The 20,451-nt window shown below is 54.3% G+C and overlaps 1 protein-coding gene across 3 annotated transcripts in view; it reads left to right on the top strand.

The window, feature by feature from the left end:
• Positions 1-13,738: 13,738 nt before the first annotated feature.
• CA9 (carbonic anhydrase 9) overlaps positions 13,739-20,451 on the top strand; it is a 324,823-nt gene continuing 318,110 nt past the window's right edge. Inside the window, exon 1 of one of the 3 annotated variants that reach the window (XM_069205726.1) lies at positions 13,739-14,808. In XM_069205726.1, the coding sequence (XP_069061827.1) occupies positions 14,706-14,808 (103 nt within the window). In that variant the 5' untranslated portion in view covers positions 13,739-14,705. The remainder of the gene's footprint in view (positions 14,809-20,451) is intronic. The other 2 variants (XM_069205727.1, XM_069205728.1) reach the window with 2 other exon arrangements.

Raw genomic sequence — 20,451 nt, 5'->3', positions numbered from 1 at the left:
CAGTGCTTTGTCTCACTCTCTTTCCTGTGCAGTGCTCTGTCTCTTTCTTTCCTGTGTAGTGCTATCTCTCACGCTTTCCTGTGCAGTGCCTTGTCTCACTGCTTGTCCCTGTACAGTGATTTGTCTCTCCCTCTTTCCTATCAAGTGCTCTGTCTCACTCTCTTTCCTTTACAGTGTTCTGTGTCTCTCCTTCTTGAGCAGTGCTCTGTTTCTCTCTTTCATGTGCAGTGGTCTGTGTCACTCAACTTACTGTGCAGTGCTCTGTCTCTCTCTTTCCTGTGCAGTGCTCTGTGTCACTCAACTTACTGTGCAGTGCTCTGTCTCTCTCTTTCCAGTGTAGTGCATTGTCTCACTCTCTTTGTTGTGCAGTGCCCAGTCTCCCTCTCTTTCCTGTGAAGTGTCCTGCCTCACTCTCCTTCCTGTGCAGTACTCTGTCTCACTTTCTTTCCTGTGCAGTGCCCTATCATTTTCTTTTCTGTGTAGTGTTCTCTCTCTCTTTCCTGTACAGTGCCCTGTCTCACTCTCTTTCCTGTTTAGTGCTCTGTCTCACTCTCCCTCTTGTTCAGTGCTCTGTCTCTCACTCTTTCCTGGGGAGGGCCCTTTCTCACTACCTGCCCTGTGCAAATCCTTATCTCACTGTCTGTCCCTGTGCAGTGTCCTGTCTCACTCTCCTTCATGTGCAGTGCTCTGTCTATATCTTTCTTGTGCAGTGCTCTGTCTCTCTCTTTCCTGTGCCATGCTCTGTCTCACTCTCTTTCCTGTGCAATCCCCTGTCTCACTGTCTGTCCCTGTGCAGTTACCTGTCTCACTCTGTTTCATGAGCAGTGCTCTGTTTCACTCTCTTTCCTGTGCAGTGCTCTGTCTCTCTCTTACCTGTGCAGTGCTCTGTCTCTTTCTTTCCTGTATAGTGCTCTCTCGCACTCTTACCTGTGCAGTGCTATGTCTCTCTCTTACCTGTGCAGTGCTCTGTCTCTCTCTTGACCCAAGGGTAGGTCGCTCCCCCTGCCGCTGCAGCTCCTCCAGGTTCCTGAGTTCCTGAGACCCACCTCACAGTAAGTACCCCCCACCTCCCAGCCCCTCGCTCTGCCCCGCGCTACTCACCCTCTCTCCTGCTTCTTTTCTTCTTTTCTTCTTTTCTTCTTCTCTGTTCTTCCTCCTCGCTCCTCGTCTGTAATCTTCTTCTGTACTCTTCTTTTCCCCGTCTTCTCTCTTCTTCTCTTCTTCCTCATCTTCTTCTGTGGTCTTCTGCCTTCTGTTCTTCGTTTTCTGTATCTTCTTCTGTGTTCTTCTGTGTTCTTCTGTGTTCTTCTGTTCTTCTGGTCTCCTGTTCTTCCGGTCTTCCTTTCTTCTGTTCTTCCGGTCTTCTGCTCTTCTGTCTTCTGCTCTTCTGTCTTCTGTCTTCTGTCTTCTATCTTCTGCCTTCGGCTCTTCTGCCTCCTCCGTCTTCTTCTCCCCGCGCCTGCCCTCCTGCTCCTGCCTCATCCCCCTCCCTCACTCGCCTCCCCCCTCTCTATCACCCCTATCTAACCTGTTCGCTATCTACCTCCCTCACTCCTCCTATCTACCTATCTCTCTATCCCACTATCTAACTCCCTCACTCTCCACCTCCTCCTATCTACCTATCTCTCTATCTATTTCTCTATCTATCGATTTCTCTATCTATCGATTTTCTCTATCTATCTCTCTATCTCTCCCCCCCTTCCCGCCACCCCCTCTATTACCTATCTTCCTATCCTCTCACTCTACCTCTCACCCTCACCCACCTCTACAACCCCCCCTCCCCTATCTTCACAGCCCTACTCCTATCTTTCTCCCTAATCTCCTTAACCTCCTAACACTCACCCCCCTCCACCCTTAAACCCCCTCCCCCAGCTCTTCTCACTCTACCTGTCCCCCCCTCGCGCTTTCCCGCCGCGACCTCCTGCACGCACCCCGCCCCCTAGCTCCCATTCGCCCCCAGCTGACCCCTCCCTCCCCCTCCTACCTCATATGGCGGCCGCGGGTGCGCACCGCTGGCGCGCCGGAGGCGCACCAGAGGCAAGCCCGTCTGTGCCCGTCCGCGCCTGGCCCGCGCCCAGCGCCACGACCCCTGGTCCCCAGCTCACCCAAGCCCCGCTGATCCGCTACGACCCCACCACCCTCCACGCCCTCAACCCAGGACGCTCCAACACCTGCTTCCAAGCTCACCCCAAACGCACCCATGGACCCTTCGCCTGCAACTCCTGCAAACGCATCTTCCACCACGCAACTACCACGACCACAAGCCCACGCGCCATCAACCACCTCAAGTGCATCCTGGTCAACGCTCGTTCCGTCCACAAGCACGCCGTTGAACTCTGGGACCTCCTGGACTCCACAGCCCCGGACGTCGCCTTCATCACGGAGACCTGGATGAACGCCTCCTCTGCTCCAGACATCGCCACCGCCATCCCCGAAGGCTACAAGATCTCCAGAAAAGACCGCACCAACCAAGTAGGAGGAGGTATCGCCATTGTCTTCAAAGACTCCATCAGCGTCACCACCTCCACCGAAGACACCCCTCTCGCCGCTGAACACCTGCATTTTCAGATTCGCACCGACCCGAGGACCACCCTCAGAGGATCCCTCGTCTACCGTCCTCCCGGACCGCGCGCCCCATTCAGCGACGCCATCGCCGACTTCATCTCCCCGCACGCCCTCGCCTCACCGGACTACATCCTCCTAGGCGACCTCAACTTTCATCTGGAACAAAACAACGACCCCAACACCACCACCCTGCTCGACAACCTCGCCAACCTCGGCCTCAAACAACTGGTGAACACCGCCACCCACATCGCCGGACACACGCTCGACCCTATCTTCTCCGCCAGCAAACACATCTTCTTCAGCCACACCTCCGCTCTACACTGGACCGACCACAGCTGTGTCCACTTCACATTCCGACGCGAGACCCGCCACCTCCGCACTCAACCCATCCCTCGTCGACAGTGGAACAAGATCCCCGAAGAGCAACTCTTCTCCGCACTCGCCGCCAACCAACCCACCCTCACCACCGACCCCAACGACGCAGCCCTCAGCCTCACAAACTGGATCTCCAACTGCACAGACAACCTTGCTCCCCTCAAACGCACGCATCGACAGACCAACACCAAAAAACCTCTCTGGTTCTCTGACACCCTCAAAGAATCAAAGAAAACTTGTCGCGCTCTCGAGAAGGCCTGGCGCAAGGACCACACCGCTGACAACATGACCGCCCTCAAGAACGTTACCCGCGAACACCACCACCTGATCCGCGCTGCTAAAAGGAACTTTTTCACCGACAGACTGGACAAAAACAGCCACAACAGCAGAGAACTCTTCAGCATCGTCAAGGAGTTCTCCAACCCCAACACCAACGCCAACGCCGTCACGCCCTCACAGGATTTGTGCGAATCCCTCGCCACCTTCTTCCACCGCAAGATCAGCGACCTCCACGACAGCTTCGGACACCAGACCCAACCAAACACCACCGAACCCGCACCCCCGACCATCACCCTCAACAACTGGACCCACATCAACACTGAAGAAATCAAATCCACCATGAACTCTATCCACTCCGGCGCCCCTTCGGACCCCTGCCCTCACTTCATCTTTAACAAAGCCGACGACATCATCGCCCCGCACCTACAGGCCGTCATCAACTCTTCTTTTTCTTCTGCTACCTTCCCCGAATGCTGGAAACACGCCGAAGTCAACGCCCTACTAAAGAAACCTACGGCTGACCCGAGCGACCTGAAAAACTTCCGCCCCATCTCTCTCTTGCCCTTCCCAGCCAAGGTAATAGAGAAGACCGTCAGCAAACAGCTGACCACCTTCCTGGAAAACAACAACCTGCTCGACCCTTCACAAACCGGATTCCGAACCAACCACAGCACGGAAACCGCCCTCATCTCAGTCACAGACGACATCAGAACCCTGATGGACAACGGTGAAACAGTCGCCCTCATTCTCCTCGACCTTTCGGCTGCCTTCGACACCGTCTGTCACCGCACCCTAATCACCCGCCTCCGCTCCACCGGGATCCAAGGCCAGGCCCTGGACTGGATCGCCTCCTTCCTCTCAAACCGTTCCCAAAGAGTTTACCTCCCTCCGTTTCGCTCAGTACCCACCGAGATCATCTGCGGCGTACCCCAAGGCTCATCACTCAGCCCGACACTCTTCAATGTCTACATGGGCCCCCTCGCCAACATCGTACGCAAGCACGACATCATCATCACCTCCTACGCCGACGACACCCAACTTATACTCTCCCTCACTAAGGACCCCGCCAACGCCAAGACCAACCTACAAGAGGGTATGAAGGACGTCGCAGATTGGATGAGGCTCAGCCGCCTAAAGCTGAACTCTGAAAAAACGGAAGTCCTCATCCTCGGCAACACCCCGTCCGCCTGGGAAGACTCCTGGTGGCCCACGGCCCTCGGCACCGCACCGGCCCCCGCAGACCACGCCCGCAACCTCGGCTTCATCTTGGACCCTCTTCTCACCATGACCAAGCAAGTCAACGCCGTGTCCTCCGCCTGCTTCCTCACCCTCCGCATGCTCCGCAAGATCTTCCGCTGGATCCCCGCCGACACTAGAAAAACCGTGACCCACGCCCTCGTCACGAGCCGCCTGGACTACGGCAACACCCTCTACGCTGGAACCACAGCCAAACTCCAAAATCGCCTGCAACGCATTCAAAACGCCTCGGCCCGCCTCATCCTCGACGTACCCCACAACAGCCACATCTCCGCACACCTGAGACACCTGCATTGGCTCCCAGTCAGCAAAAGGATCACCTTTTGACTTCTCACCCACGCACACAAAGCCCTCCACGACAAGGGACCGGAATACCTCAACCGACGCCTCAGCTTCTACGTCCCCACCCGCCTCCTCCGTTCCTCTGGCCTCGCACTCGCTTCCGTCCCTCGCATCCGCCGCTCCACGGCGGGTGGGAGATCTTTCTCCTTCCTGGCGGCCAGGACCTGGAACTCCCTCCCCATCAGCCTCAGGACCACCCAGGACCACTCCGCTTTCCGGAGACTCCTAAAGACCTGGCTTTTCGAGCAGCAGTAACCCCCTCTTTCCCCTAGCGCCTTGAGACCCGCACGGGTGAGTAGCGCGCTTTATAAATGTTAATGATTTGATTTGATTTCCTGTGCAGTGCTCTGTCTCTCTCTTACTAGTGCAGTGCTCTGTCTCTTTCTTTCCTGTGTAGTGCTCTTTCACTCTTCCCTTGCAGTGTCCTGCCTCACTGCGTGTCCCTATGCAGTGCCCTGTCCCACTATCTGTCCCTGTGCAGTGCTCTGTCTCATTCCCTTTCCTGTGCAGTGCTCTGTCTCTTTCTTTCCTGTGTAGTGCTCTCTCTCACTCTTTCCTGTGCAGTGCCCTGTCTCACTGCCTGTCCCTGTGCAGTACTCTGTCTCTCTTTATTTCCTGTCCAGTGCTCTGTCTCATCATCCTTCCTGTGCAGTGCTTTGTCTCTCTCTTTCCTGGGCAGTGCCCTGTCTCATTGCCTGTCCCTGTGCAGTGCCCTGTCTCACTGCCTGTCCATGTGAAGTGCTCTGTTTCACTGCCTGTGTCCCTGTGCAGTGCCCTGACTCACTGCCCATCCTCTCCCCTGCCTCTGTCCTGACCACTCTGGCCCTCGCCATCCCTTGGCAGTCTCAGCTCCCTGCGAACTTTGCCTGCGCTTCTATAAAAGACAAGTAGAGATGTGGCGGCTGCAGGGACACCCGCACTGCCTGCACCTCTCACGCGGGCAGTGCCTGTAGTGCTTAAGGGGGCGAGATACCTACTGCACCCCGGCTGTGCTGGAGAGGAGCTGCAGTGCCTGTAGTGCCTGAGGGGGTGAGATCCCTGCTGTACCTTTCCTGTGCAGTGCTCTCTGTCACTCTTTCAGTGCAGTGCCCTGTCCCACTATTTCTCGTGCAGTGCTCTCTCTCTCTTTTCTCCGCAGTGCTCTGTCTCACTCTCTTTCCTGTGCAGTGTCCTGTCTCAAGCTCTTTCCTGAGCAGTGCTCTGTCTCACTCTCCTTCCTGTGCAGTGGCCTGTATCACTCTCCTTCCAGTGCCATGTTCTTTCTCTCTCTTTCCTGGGCAGTGTCCATTCTCACTCCTGCACCTGTGGAGTACCCTGTCTCACTCTCTCTGCTATGCAGTGCCCCTGTCTCACTCTCTTTCCTGTGCAGTGCTCTGTCTCACTCCCTTTCCTGTGCAGTACACTTTTGTGCTTTTTCTTGTCAGTGCTCTGTCTCTCTCTCTTTCATCTGCAGTGCTCTGTCTCACTCTCTTTCCTGTGTAATCCCCTGTCTCACTGTCTGTCCCTGTGCAGTTACCTGTCTCACTAACCTTCCAGTAGACTTCCCTGTCTCACTCTCATTCCTGTGCAGTGTTCTGTCTCTCTCTCACTTTCCTATGCAGTGCTCTGCCTCTCTTACTCGTCCAGTGCTCTATCTCTTTCTTTCCTATGTAGTGCTCTCTCTCACTTTTTCTTGCAGTAACCTGCCTCACTACCTGTCCCTCTGCAGTGCCCTGTCCCACTGCCTGTCCCTGTGCAGTGCTTTGTCTCACTCTCTTTCCTGTGCAGTGCTCTGTCTCTTTCTTTCCTGTGTAGTGCTCTCTCTCACGCTTTCCTGTGCAGTGCCCTGTCTCACTGCCTGTCCCTGTGCAGTGCTTTGTCTCTCCCTCTTTCCTATCAAGTGCTCTGTCTCACTCTCTTTCCTTTACAGTGTTCTGTGTCGCTCCTTCCTGAGCAGTGCTCTGTCTCTCTCTTTCATGTGCAGTGCTCTGTGTCACTCAACTTACTGTGCAGTGCTCTGTCTCTCTCTTTCCTGTGCAGCGCTTTGTCACTCAACTTACTGTGCAGTGCTCTGTCTCTCTCTTTCCTGTGTAGTGCATTGTCTCACTCTCTTTGCTGTGTAGTGCCCAGTCTCCCTCTCTTTCCTGTGGAGTGTCCTGTCTCACTCTCCTTCCTGTGCAGTACTCTGTCTCACTTTCTTTCCCGTGCAGTGCCCTATCATTTTTTTTCCTGTGTAGTGTTTTCTCTCTCTCTTTCCTGTGCAGTGCCCTGTCTCCCTCTCTTTCCTGTGTAGTGCTCTGTCTCACTCTCCTTCCTGTTCAGTGCTCTTTCTCTCACTCTTTCCTGGGGAGTGCCCTTTCTCACTACCTGCCCTGTGCAAAGCCTTGTCTCACTGTCTGTCCCTGTGCAGTGCCCTGTCTCACTCTCCTTCGTGTGCAGTGCTCTGTCTATATCTTTCTTGTGCAGTGCTCTGTCTCTCTCTTTCCTGTGCTATGCTCTGTCTCACTCTCTTTCCTGTGCAATCCCCTGGCTCACTGTCTGTCCCTGTGCAGTTACGTGTCTCACTCTCTTTCATGAGCAGTGCTCTGTTTCACTCTCTTTCCTGTGCAGTGCTCTGTCTCTCTCTTACCTGTGCAGTGCTCTGTCTCTTTCTTTCCTGTGTAGTGCTCTCTCTCACTCTTACCTGTGCAGTGCTCTGTCTCTCTCTTACCTGTGCAGTGCTCTGTCTTTCTCTTTCCTGTGCAGTGCTTTGTCTCTCTTACTTGTGCAGTGCTCTATCTCTTTCTTTTTTTGTGTAGTGCTCTTTCTCACTCTTTCCTTGCAGTGCCCTGCCTCACTGCCTGTCCCTATGCAGTGCCCTGTCCCACTATCTGTCCCTGTGCAGTGCTCTGTCTCATTCTCTTTCCTGTGCAGTGCTTTGTCTCTTTCTTTCCTGTGTAGTGCTCTCTCTCACTCTTTCCTGTGCAGTGCCCTGTCTCACTGCCTGTCCCTGTGCAGTACTCTGTCTCTCTTTATTTCCTGTCCAGTGCTCTGTCTCATCATCCTTCCTGTGCAGTGCTTTGTCTCTCTCTTTCCTGGGCAGTGCCCTGTCTCACTGCCTGTCCCTGTGCAGTGCCCTGTCTCACTGCCTGTCCATGTGAAGTGCTCTGTTTCACTGCCTGTGTCCCTGTGCAGTGCCCTGACTCACTGCCCATCCTCTCCCCTGCCTCTGTCCTGACCACTCTGGCCCTCGCCGTCCCTTGGCAGTCTCAGCTCCCTGCGAACTTTGCCTGCGCTTCTATAAAAGACAAGTAGAGATGTGGCGGCTGCAGGGACACCCGCACTGCCTGCACCTCTCACGCGGGCAGTGCCTGTAGTGCTTAAGGGGGTGAGATACCTACTGCAGCCCGGCTGTGCTGGAGAGGAGCTGCAGTGCCTGTAGTGCCTGAGGGGGTGAGATCCCTGCTGTACCTTTCCTGTGCAGTGCTCTCTGTCACTCTTTCCAGTGCAGTGTCCTGTCTCACTATTTCTTGTGCAGTGCTCTCTCTCTCTTTTCTCCGCAGTGCTCTGTCTCACTCTCTTTCCTGTGCAGTGCCCTGTCTCAAGCTCTTTCCTGTGCAGTGCTCTGTCTCACTCTCCTTCCTGTGCAGTGGTCTGTATCACTCTCCTTCCAGTGCCGTGCTCTTTCTCTCTCTTTCCTGGGCAGTGTCCATTTTCACTCCTGCACCTGTGGAGTACCCTGTCTCACTCTCTCTGCTATGCAGTGCCCTGTCTCACTCTCTTTCCTGTGCAGTGCTCTGTCTCACTCCCTTTCCTGTGCAGTACACTTTTGTGCTTTTTCCTGTCAGTGCTCTGTCTCTCTCTTTTTCCTGTGCAGTGCTCTGTCTCTTTCTTTCCTGTGCAGTGTTCTCTCTCACTCATTTCTATGCAGTACCCTATCTCACTCTCTTTTTTTGCAGTGCGGTGTCTCCCTTTCCTTCCTGTGCAGTGCTCTGTTTCTCACTCTTTCCTCCTCAGTGCTGTGTCTCGCTCTCCTTCCTGTGAGGTGCTCTGCCTCTCACTCTTTCCTGGGCAGTGTCCTTTCTCACTGCCTGCCCCTGTGCCGTACCCTGTCTCACTCTCTTTGGTGTGCAGTGTCCTGTCTCACTCTCTTTTCTGTGCAGTCTTGCTCTTTTCTGCGAGTGCTGTCTCACTCTCTTTTCTGTGCAGTGCTCTGTCTCACTCTCTTTCCTGTGCAGTGGTCTCACTCTCTTTCCTGTGCAGTGCTCTGTCTCTCTCTTTCCTGTGCAGTGCTCTGTCTCTTTCTTTCCCATGTAGAGCTCTCTCTCACTCTTTCCTTGCAGTGCCCTGGCTCACTGCCTGTCCCTATTCAGTGCCCTGTCCCTGTGCAGTGCTCTGTCTCACTCGCTTTCCTGTGCAGTGCTCTGTCTCTTTCTTTTCTGAGTAGTGCTGTCTTTCCCTCTTTCCTATGCAGTGCCCTATCTCACTGCCTGTCCCTGTGCAGTGCTCTGTCTCACTCTCTTACCAGTGCAGTCCTGTCTCTCACTTTCTTTCCGGTCCAGTGCTCTGTCTCTCTCTTACCTGTGCAGTGCTCTGTCTCTTTCTTTCCTATGTAGAGCTCTCTCTCACTCTTTCCTTGCAGTGCCCTGCCTCACTGCCTGTCCCTATTCAGTGCCTGGTCCCTGTGCAGTGCTCTGTCTCACCCGCTTTCCTGTGCAGTGCTCTGTCTCTTTCTTTCCTGAGTAGTGCTGTCTTTCCCTCTTTCCTGTGCAGTGCCCTGTCTCACTGCCTGTCCCTGTGCAGTGCTCTGTCTCACTCTCTTACCAGTGCAGTGCTGTCTCTCACTTTCTTTCCGGTCCAGTGCTCTGTCTCTCTCTTTCCTGTGCAGTGAATTGTCTCACTCTCTTTGCTGTGCAGTGCCCAGTCTCACTCTTTCCCGTGGAGTGCCCTGTCTCACTCTCCTTCCTGTGCAGTACTCTGTCTCACTTTCTTCCTGTGCAGTGCTGTCTCTCACTCGTTGCTGTGCAGTACCCTGTCTCACTACCTGCCCCTGTGAAGTGCTCTGCATCACTCTCTTTGCTGTGCAGTGCGGTGTCTCACTCTCTTTCCTGTGCAGCGCTCTGTCTCACTCTCCTTCGTGTGCAGTGCTCTCTCTCTCTCTTTCCTGCACAGTCCTCTATCTCTCTCTTTCCAATGCAGTGCTCTGTCTCACTCTCCTTTCTATTCAGTGCTCTCTCTCTCACTCTTTCCTGGTAGTGCCATTTCTCACTGCCTGCCTGCCCCTGTGCATTGCCCTGTCTTGCTCTTTCCTGTGCAGATCCCTGTCTCACTACCTGTCCCTGTGCAGTGCTCTCTCTCTCACTCTTTTCTGTGCAGTACCCTGTCTCACTCTCTTTCCTGTGCAGTGCTCTGTCTCTCACTCTTTCCAAGGCAGCACCCTGTCTCACTGCCTGCCCTATGAAGTTCTCTGTCTCACTGCCTGTCCCCGTGCAGGAGCCTGTCTCACTCTCTTTGCTGTGCAGTGCGGTGTCTCATTCTCTTTCCTGTGCAGTGCTCTGTCTCACTCTCCTTCTTATGCAGTGCTTTCTCTTCTCTTTCCTGGGAAGTGCCCTTTCTTACTGCTTGCCCCTGTGCATTGCCCTGTCTCGCCCTTTCCTATGCAGAGCCCTGTCTCACTGCCTGACCCGGTGCAGTGCTCTCCCTCACTCTTTTCTGTGCAGTACCCTGTCTCACTCTCTTTCCTGTGCAGTGCTCTGTCTCTCACTCTTTCCTGTGCAGTGCTCTGTCTCACACTCTTTCCTGTGCAGTGCTCTGTCTCACTCTCTATCTTGTGCAGTGCTCTATAGCACTCTTTCCTGTGCAGTACCCAGTCTCACTCTTTTTCCTGTGCAGTGCCTTGTCTCACTCTCTTTCCTGTGCAGTGCCCTGTCTCACTCTCCTTCCTGTGCTATGCTCTGTCTCTCTGTATCCCATGCAGTGTTCTGTCTCTCTCTTTCAAGTACAGAGCCTGGTCTCCGTCTCTCCTGTGCAGTGCACTGTCTCACTTCCTGTCCCTGTGCAGTGCTCTCTCACACTCTTTTCTGTGCAGTGCTCTGTCTCACTCTCCTTTATGTGCAGTGCTCTGTCTCACTCTTTCCAGGACAGTGCCCTGTCTCTCTTTTTTCTGGGCAGTGCCCTGCCTCACTGCCTGTCACTGTGCAGTGCTCTGTCTCACTCTCCTTCCTGTGCAGTGCTCTGTCTCTTTCTTTCCTGTGCAGTGCCCTGCCTCACTGCCTGTCCCTGTGCAGTACTCTGTCTCTTTCTCTTTCCTGTCCAGTGCTCTGTCTCATCCTCCTTCATGTGCAGTGCTCTGACTCTTTCTTTCCTGGACAGTGCCCTGTCTCACTGCCTGTCCTTGTGCAGTGCCCTGTCTCACTGTCTGTCCCTGTGCAGTGCTCTCTCATACTCTTTTCTGTGCAGTGCTCTGTCTCACTCTCCTTCCCGTGCAGTGCTCTGTCTCTTTCTTTCCTGTGTAGTGCTCTCTCTCACTCTTTCCTGTGCAGTGCCCTGTCTCACTGCCTGTCCCTGTGCAGTGCACTGTCCCTCGCTCTTTTCTGTCCAGTGCTCTGTCTCACTCACTTTCCTGTGCAGTGATCTGTCTCTCTCCTTCCTGTGCAGTGCTCTGCCTCACTCTCTTTGAAGTGCAGTCCCCTCTCCCACCTTCTTTCTGGTTCAGTGCTCTGTCTCTCTTTCCTGTGCAGTGCTCTGTTTCACTCAATTTACTGTGCAGTGCTCTGTCTCTCCCTTTCCTGTGAAGAGCTATGTCTAACTTTCTTTCCTGTGTGGTGCCTTGTCTCACTCTCTTCTCTTTGCTGTGCAGTGCCCATTCTCATTCTCTTTCATGAGCAATACTCTGTCTCCCTCTCTTTCCTGTGAAGTGCTCTGTCACTCTCTCTTTACTGTGCAGTGCTCTGTCTCTTTCTTTCCTGTGTAGTGCTCTCTCTCACTCTTTCCTGTGCAGTGCCCTGACTCACTGCCTGTCCCTGTCCAGTGCTCTGTCTCTCTCTTTCCTGTCCAGTGCTCTGTCTCATCCTCCTTCCTGTGCAGTTCTCTGTCTCTCTCTTTCCTGGGCAGTGGCCTGTCTCACTGCCTATCCCTGTGCAGTGCCCTGTCTCACTGCCTGCCCATGTGCAGTGCTCTGTCTCACTGCCTGTCACTGTGCAGTGCCCTGCCTCTCTGCCCATCCCCTCCCCGGCCTCCGTCCTGACCGCTGTGCCCCTCGCCTCCCCTCGGCAGTCTCAGCTCCCTGGGGACTTTGCCTGCGCCTCTATAAAAAGGCAAGTGGTGAGTGGCGGCTGCAGGGACACCCGCACTGCCTGCACCTCTCACGCAGGCAGTGCCTGTAGTGCCTGAGGGGGTGAGATACCTGCTGCACCTTTCCTGGTCAGTGTCTCTGTCACTCTTTCCAGTGCGGCGCCCTGTCTCACTCTTTCCTGTGTAGTGCTCTGTCTCTTTATTTCTTGTGCAGTGCTCTCTCTTTCACTTTTGTCCGCAGTGGTGTCACACTCTCTTTCCTGTGCAGTGCCCTGTCTCACTCTCTTTCCTGGGGAGTGTTATGTCTCACTCTCCTTCCTGTGCAGTGGTCTGCATCACTCTCCTTCCAGTGCCGTGCTCCGTCTCTCTCTTTCATGGGCAGTGTCCTTTCTCACTGTCTGCCCCTGTGGAGTCCCCTGTCTCACTCTCTTTGCTTTGCAGTGCCCTGTCTCACTCTCTTTCCTGTGAAGTGCTCTGTCTCACTCCCTTTCCTGTGCAGTGCACTTTTGCGCTCTTTCCTGTCAGTGCTCTGTATCACTCTCTTTGTTGTGCAGTGCTTTGTCTCTCTCTTTCCTGTGCAGTGCTCTGTCTCATACACTTTAATGTGCAGTGCTTTGTTTCTCACTCTTTCTTCTGCAGTGCTGTGTCTCGCTCTCCTTCGTGTGAGGTGCTCTGTCTCTCACTCCTTTTTGGGCAGTGTCCTTTCTCACTGCCTGCCCCTGTGCAGTACCCTGTCTCACTCTCTTTGGTGTGCAGTGCCCTGTCTCACTCTCTTTGCTGTGTAGTGCTCTGTCTCACTCCCTTTCCTGTGCAGTGCTCTGTCTCTCTCTTTCCTGTGTAGTGCTGTATCACACTCCATCTTGTGCAGTGCTCTGTCTCACTCTCTATCCTGTTCAGTGTTCTCTCTCACTCTTTTCTATGCAGTACCCTATCTCACTCTCTTTCCTGTGCAGTGCTCTGTCTCACTCTCCTTCCTGTGCAGTGCTGTTTCTCGCTCTTTCCTCTACAGTGCTGTGTCTTGCTCTCCTTCCTTTGCAGTGCTCTGTCTCTCACTCTTTCCTGGGCAGTGTCCTTTCTCACTGTCTGCCTCTGTGCAGTACCCTGCCTCCCTCTCTTTGGTGTGCGGAGTCCTGTCTCACTCTCTTTCGTGTGCAGTGGTCTGTCTTTTTCTTTCCTGTGCAGTGCTTTTTCTCTCTCTCTCTCTCTCTTTCCTGTACAGTCCTCTGCCTCTTTCCTTCCTGTGCAGTGCTCTGTCTCACTCTCCTTCCTGTGCAGTACTCTCTCTCTCTTTGCTGTGCAGTCCTATATCTCTCTCTTTTCTGTGCAGTGCTCTGTCTCACTGCCCTTCCCATGGGGTGCTGTCTCTCATTCTGGGCAGCGCCATTTCTCACTGTCCGTATGCAGTGCCCTATTTCACTACCTCTCCCAGTGCAGTGCTCTGTCTCACTCTCCTTCCTGTGCAGTCCTCTATCGCTTTCTTTCCTGGGCAGTGCCCTGTCCTACTGCCTGTCCCTGTGCAGTGCCCTGCCTCACTGCCTGTCCCTGCTCAGTGCCCTGTCTCACCCCTGTGCAGTGTCCTGCCTCACTGCCCGTCCCTCCCCCGCCTCTGTCCTGGCCGCTCTGCCCTCGCCGCCCCTGGGCGGTCTCAGCTCCCTGCGGACTTTGCCTGCGCTTCTATAAAAGGCAAGAGGTGAGTGGCGGCTGCAGGGACACCCGCACTGCCTGCAGCTCTCACGCGGGCAGTGCCTGTAGTGCCTAAGGGGGTGAGATACCTGCTGTACTCAGGCTGTGCGCGTAGCCCGCCTGCTGCTGCATCCAGACTGTGCTGGAGAGGCGCCTGTAGCGCCAAGGGAGTGAAACACCTGCTGCACCCAGGCTGTGCCTGCAGTGCCTGTAGTGCCCAAGGAGTGAAACACCTGCTGCACCCAGAGCTGTGCTGGATTGGCGCCTGTAGCGCCAAGGGAGTGAGATATCTGTAGCATTCAGGCTGTGCCTGCTGTGCCTGTAGTGCCCAAGGAGTGAGATACCTGCTGCACCCAGACTGTGCCGGAGAGGGGCTGTAGTGCCCAAGGAGTGAGATACCTGCTGCACCCAGACTGTGCCGGAGAGGGGCTTTAGTGCCTGAGGGGGTCGGATACCTGCTGCACCCAGACTGTGCCTGCAGTGCCTGTAGTGCCTGAAGGGGTCGGATAGCTGCTGCACCCAGACTGTGCCGGAGTGGGGCTGTAGTGCCTGAGGGGGTCGGATACCTCCTGCACCCAGGCTGTGCCTGCAGTGCCTGTAGTGCCTGAAGGGGTCGGATACCTGCTGCACCCAGACTGTGCCGGAGAGGGGCTGTAGTGCCTGAGGGGGTGAGATACCTGTTCCAGTACAGACTTCGAGAACTGTCATCTGCCTGACTGAGCTCCCTAGGCTGCGCCTGCAAAGTTCCTGCTGCACATAGGCTGTGCCTGTAACCTGCCTACCAGGCTGTGCTGTGGGGCCGCCCCCTGAACCCCGGGCAGTGCTTGAGAGCTGCTCTCTGCACCCCAAGCTGTTCTGGGGTATCGCCGCTGACACCAGGTTCTGCCTGTGTAGCGCCCCGAGGAGTGCAGGGCGCAGGAGGCGCTGTACATCCTTCGCCGCACCTGTGCAGCATGGCCCGGCTCTGCCTGCTGCTGGTCGGGCTGCAGGCGCTGGCCCTGGGGGCGACCACCCAGGAGGACCACGGGGGGCACCGGGCCCACCCGGGGCACAGAGGTGAGTGATGCTCGGCCTGTTGTAACCTGCAGATCCTGGGGAGCAGGACGTGTGCCCTGAGTCATGTGTGAGTGAGGGGGACAGGCGTGGGATCCCTAGGCGATCCCTGTGTGTGATCCAGTGGATCCTCTTTCAGAGAGTGTGGAAGACACCAAAGGCGCTCAAAAGTTAAACTAAAGTAGCAGATCGGGGGTGAAAACTGTTTGACGAAAGAGGGGGCACCAGAGAGATGCACCTGTGGAGACCAGACCCCTGGGGGCTCCCCGGCCCTCCCTCCCTCCCCTTCTTTCTTATTTAATTTCTATATTTTTTATTTAATTTCTTCCTTTTTCATTTCTTTCGTTTTTATTTCATTTCTTTCTTTTTTATTTCATTTATGTCGTTCATATTTCATTTCTTTCATATCTCATTTCTTTCTTTCTCATTTAATTTCTTTCTTTCCTTCTTTCTTTTTTGTTTCTTTCTTTGTTTTCTTCTTTCCTTCTGATTTCATTCCTTTCTCTATTTTTTATTTCATTTCTTCCTCTCTTTGTTTCTTCAATTCTTTCTCTCCTAATTTCTTTCTTTTTATTTAATATCTTTCTTCCTTAATTATTCCTAATTTCACTTCTGTCTTTGATGATAACCCAATTTCAAAGAGATTTCATGTAAAATTACGCTTCTAGGCGCCCCAATCAAGCTCTGTTGTAGCGTGAGCTCCTCGGGGGGGTGCCACTGGCGGTGGGGGGTCTGTAGCAGGGCCAGCGGTTTTGTGCGGCTTCGCTGCCATGTTGGTCCTGCGTAATTATGGATTTACCAAAGTTAACGCACACTTCAGCATCTGTTTAGATGCGGATGGATGGAAATGTCCTTTTAATAAAGGTCATTGCAAGGTTAAGAGGTCACCGCTTCCGGTTACCAGTGCACGTGGGCAGTGCCAGCTTCTCATGAGTGGCTAACACCTCGGGCAGGGCAGAGAGCTGGCGCTGCCGTGAAACCAGGGTCACACCAGCCTGGCAGGCAGCGCTGTGAATGCAATAAGCAAGCGCTGCTACTCTCGAGCCGAGATTATTTGCAGTAATATTACCGAGCTGCTGGTGTTACAATATCCAATACACACCTCGCCGTCCCTGAGTACAGGATGTAAACACGTTGATGAATTTGGACCAGTGGCACTTTTCCAAAGTGGCACTGAAAGAGCTGAAACTGGATCATAAATTCAAAGCTGTTTCCAACAGGGCCCCCCAAAGTTAGGGTGACCAGAGGTCCCGGATTTTCGCGGACAGTCCCGGTTTTTAGAGGACTGTCCCAGTGTCCCAACACTTCTTAATTTTAAATAAATGTCCCGGTTTTTGGGACAAAGGTCAGATCATGTAGGGAAGCATAAGTAAAATATGAAATAGTTAAAGTAATTTATCTGTTACTGTCAGGCAGCACACTCCCCTGTCTGCTCCCAGCAGAGAGACGGAGGGGGGAGCAGAGAGAGGTGGGTGGGGGTGGTTTGGGGGTGCAGGGTGGGAGGTCAATGCCAAAGCTAATTTTATATATGGAGTCTTGTAAATGTGTGTGTGAGTGTTTATATATTAATATATATATATATATATATATATATACACACACACACACACACACACTTGTATAGGCACACATTCACAGAGCTATGTAAAAAAAAAACGGGACATGCCAGATATAAAAGTGAGAGTAAAGTCTTTAGTCCTTCTTTTATGTCTGACCTGTCTCGGTTTTTGCTCCTCAAAATCTGGTCACCCTACCCCAAAGTACATTCGCCCCAGGCCCAATGTTCCCTCTAATTTTTTTCCACTGTGTGCGGCAGTGTGCGGTCTCTGTGCGCTGCAGCCAAGGATACGTGCGCCAAGAAATTGACCATTCCCGCGCACGCAGCGCATAACTAGCCAAGATCTTTGGCATTAGCCTCTCCATACCACTAAAGCAAAAAAGGGATATCATTGCCCCATGCAATAGGGCATCAAGGCAGTTATGTGACCTGGTTGCACACCCCAAGGACATGACCTGTTAAGTGCCACCTACACCCCAGTTAGAGAAAACAGAGGAACAGTGCCCGCGGCCTTTAAACGCTGTTTTCATTGACTTCAATCCAGATTCAAATATGAGCATTTTCTGCAATAGGAGAGCACGACTATCGCTCTAAAAGGCTTATTTGATCTGAGAAAGTGATAATGCATATAAACAACTATGAAGTATGACAATGATGGAAAAGTTGATAACAGTACATTTCCTACTGTTCTGAAGCATTTCCTAGCTCATTAACCATTAATTTTCAACATAAATATCACTTGCTCGCTTGTATGCTAAAGTACGCCAAATGATGTTTAAAACACTCCCCGCGGCCTTTAAACGCTGTTTTCATTGACTTCAATCCAGATTCAAATATGAGCATTTTCTGCAATAGGAGAGCATGACTATCGCTCTAAAAGGCTTATTTGAGCTGAGAAAGTGATAATGCATATAAACAACTATGAAATATGACAATGGTGGAAAAGTTGATAACAGCACATTTCATACTGTTCTGAAGCATTTCCTAGCTCATTAACCATTAATTTTCAACATAAATTTCACTTGCTCGCTTGTATGCTAAAGTACGCCAAATGATGTTTAAAACACTCCCTGCGGCATTTAAACGCTGTTTCCATTCAGTTCAATCCAGATTCAAATATGAACATTATCTGCCTTAGGGTAGCACATATATCGCTCTAAAAGGCTTATTTATTAACGTGCGCGCTTGCCGAAGGGGCCTGCGCGATGGGGGAAGGAAAGGTGCGCGCGCCTTACAGGGAACATTGCCTAGGCCCCCCAAATCCTTACGATGGCCCTGCCAGTTTGAGCCTGAGAAACGCCGGTACTTTCTCATTGAATGTATTACAGCATTGCTGAGAAGGACCAGTACTCAGTACCGGACAGCACCTGTCCATTTAAAGCACGGCTGGCAGGGACTGTTGGAAAGCCCCCTCCCCGCATCCTGCGCAGACTCTTGTGCATGTTCATCTGTATTTAGCCCCCGTGTACTCACACCTGCAGCTCAGGTGATGCCCCCCGTGTACTCACACCTGCAGGAGCTCAGGTGATGCCCCCCTGTGTACTCACACTTGCAGGAGCTCATGTAATGCCCCCCCCCCCAGTGTCCTCACACTTTCAGGAGCTCAGGTGATGCCCACGCCCACCAACCCAGTGTACTCACACCTGCAGGAGCTCAGGTGATGCCCCCCTGTGTACTCACACTTGCAGGAGCTCATGTAATGCCCCCCCAGTGTCCTCACACTTTCAGGAGCTCAGGTGATGCCCACGCCCACCCACCCAGTGTACTCACACCTGCAGGAGCTCAGGTGATGCCCCCCGTGTACTCACACCTGCAGGAGCTCAGGTGATGCCCCCCCCACAGTATACTCACACCTGCAGGAGCTTAGGTGATGCCCCCCCAGTGTATCCCTCAGTGTACTCACACCTGCAGGAGCTCAGGTGATGGCCCTCCCAGTGTACTCACACCTGCAGGAGCTCAGGTGATGCCCCCTCCAGTGTACTCACACCTGCAGGAGCTCAGGTGATGCCCCCCGTGTACTCACACCTGCAGGAGCTCAGGTGATGCCCCCCCCAGTATACTCACACCTGCAGGAGATTAGGTGATGCCCCCCCAGTGTACCCCTCAGTGTACTCACACCTGCAGGAGCTCAGGTGATGGCCCTCCCAGTGTACTCACACCTACAGGAGCTCAGGTGATGCCCCCTCCAGTGTACTCACACCTGCAGGAGCTCAGGTGATGCCCCCCGTGTACTCACACCTGCAGGAGCCCAGGTGATGCCCCCCCCAGCATACTCACACCTGCAGGAGCTTAGGTGATGCCCCCCCCAGTGTACCCCTCAGTGTACTCACACCTGCAGGAGCTCAGGTGATGGCCCTCCCAGTGTACTCACACCTGCAGGAGCTCAGGTGATGCCCCCTCCAGTGTACTCACACCTGCAGGAGCTCAGGCGATGCCCCCCGTGTACTCACACCTGCAGGAACTCAGGTGATGCCCCCCCCACAGTGTACTCACACCTGCAGGAGCTCATGTGATCCCCCCTAGTGTACCCCCGGTGTACTCACACCTGCAGGAGCTCAGGTGATGCCCCTCAGTGTACTCACACCTGCAGGAGCTTAGGTGATGCCCCCACCAGTGTACTGACACCTGCAGGAGCTCAGGTGATGCCCCTCCCCCAGTGTACTCACACCTGCATGAGCTCAGGTGGTGCCCCTCCCCCCCAGTGTACTCACACCTGCAGGAGCTCAGGTGATGCCCCCCGTGTACTCACACCTGCAGGAGCTCAGGTGATACCCCCCAGTGTACTCACACTTGCAGGAGCTCAGGTGATGCCCCCCCGAGTGTACCCCCCAGTGTACTCACACCTGCAGGAGCTCAGGTGATGGCCCTCCCAGTGTACTCACACCTGCAGGAGCTAAGGTGATCCCCCATCAGTGTACTCACACCTGCAGGAGCTCAGGTGATGGCCCCCCACCCCAGTGTACTCATACCTGCAGGAGCTTAGGTGATCCCCCCCAGTGTACCCCTCAGTGTACTCACACCTGCAGGAGCTCAGGTGATGCCCCCAGTGTACTCACACCTGCAGGAGCTCAGCTGATGGCCCCCTACCCCAGTGTACTCACACCTGCAGGAGCTCAGGTGATGCCCCCCCCAGTGTACTCACACCTGCAGGGGCTCAGGTGATGCCCCCCCCCCAGTGTACTCACACCTGCAGGAGCTCAGGTGATAACCTCAGGTGATGCCCCCCCAGTGTACTTACACCTTATGCCCCTCCCAGTGTACTCACACCTGCAGGAGCTCAGGTGATGCCCCCCCCCCCCAGTGTACTCACACCTGCAGGAGCTCAGGTGATGAGCTCAGGTGATGCCCCCCCAGTGTACTCACACCTGCAGAAGCTCAGGTGATGCCCCCCCCCTAGTGTACTCACACCGGCAGAAGCTCAGGTGATGCCCCCTCAGTGTACTCACACCTGCAGGAGCTCAGGTGATGCCCCACCCCAGTGCCTCACACCTGCAGAAGCTCAGGTGATGGCCCTCCCCCCCACCCCCCAGTGTACTCACACCTGCAGGAGCTTAGGTGATGCCCCCACCCCAGTGTACTCACACCTGCAGTAGCTCAGGTGATTCCCACCCCCCAGTGTGCTCACACCTACAGGAGCACAGGTGATGCCCCTCCACCCACAGTGTCCTCACACCTGCAGGAGCTCACGTGATGCCCACCCCCCAGTGTACTCACACCTACAGGAGCTCAGGTGATGCCCCTCCCCCCACAGCGTCCTCACACCTGTAGGAGCTCAGGTGATGTCCACCCCCCACCCCCCAGTGTACTCACACGTACAGGAGCTCAGGTGACCCCCCCCCCAGTGTACTCACACCTTCAGGAGCTCAGGTGATGCCCCCTCTCCCCCCCCCCCGGTGTACTCACACCTACAGGAGCTCAGGTGATGCCCCTCCCCCCGCAGTGTCCTCACACCTGCAGGAGCTCAGGTGATGTCCACCCCCCACCCCCCAGTGTACTCACACGTACAGGAGCTCAGGTGACCCCCCCCCCCCCAGTGTCCTCACACCTGCAGAAGCTCAGGTGATGGCCCTCCCCCCCCCCCACCAGTG

The sequence above is a fragment of the Pleurodeles waltl genome, chromosome 1_2 (assembly GCF_031143425.1).
Source record: "Pleurodeles waltl isolate 20211129_DDA chromosome 1_2, aPleWal1.hap1.20221129, whole genome shotgun sequence".
NCBI lineage: Eukaryota > Metazoa > Chordata > Amphibia > Caudata > Salamandridae > Pleurodeles > Pleurodeles waltl.
Note: the sequence above shows the minus strand (reverse complement) of the source record. Positions and strands in the feature narration are given on the sequence as shown.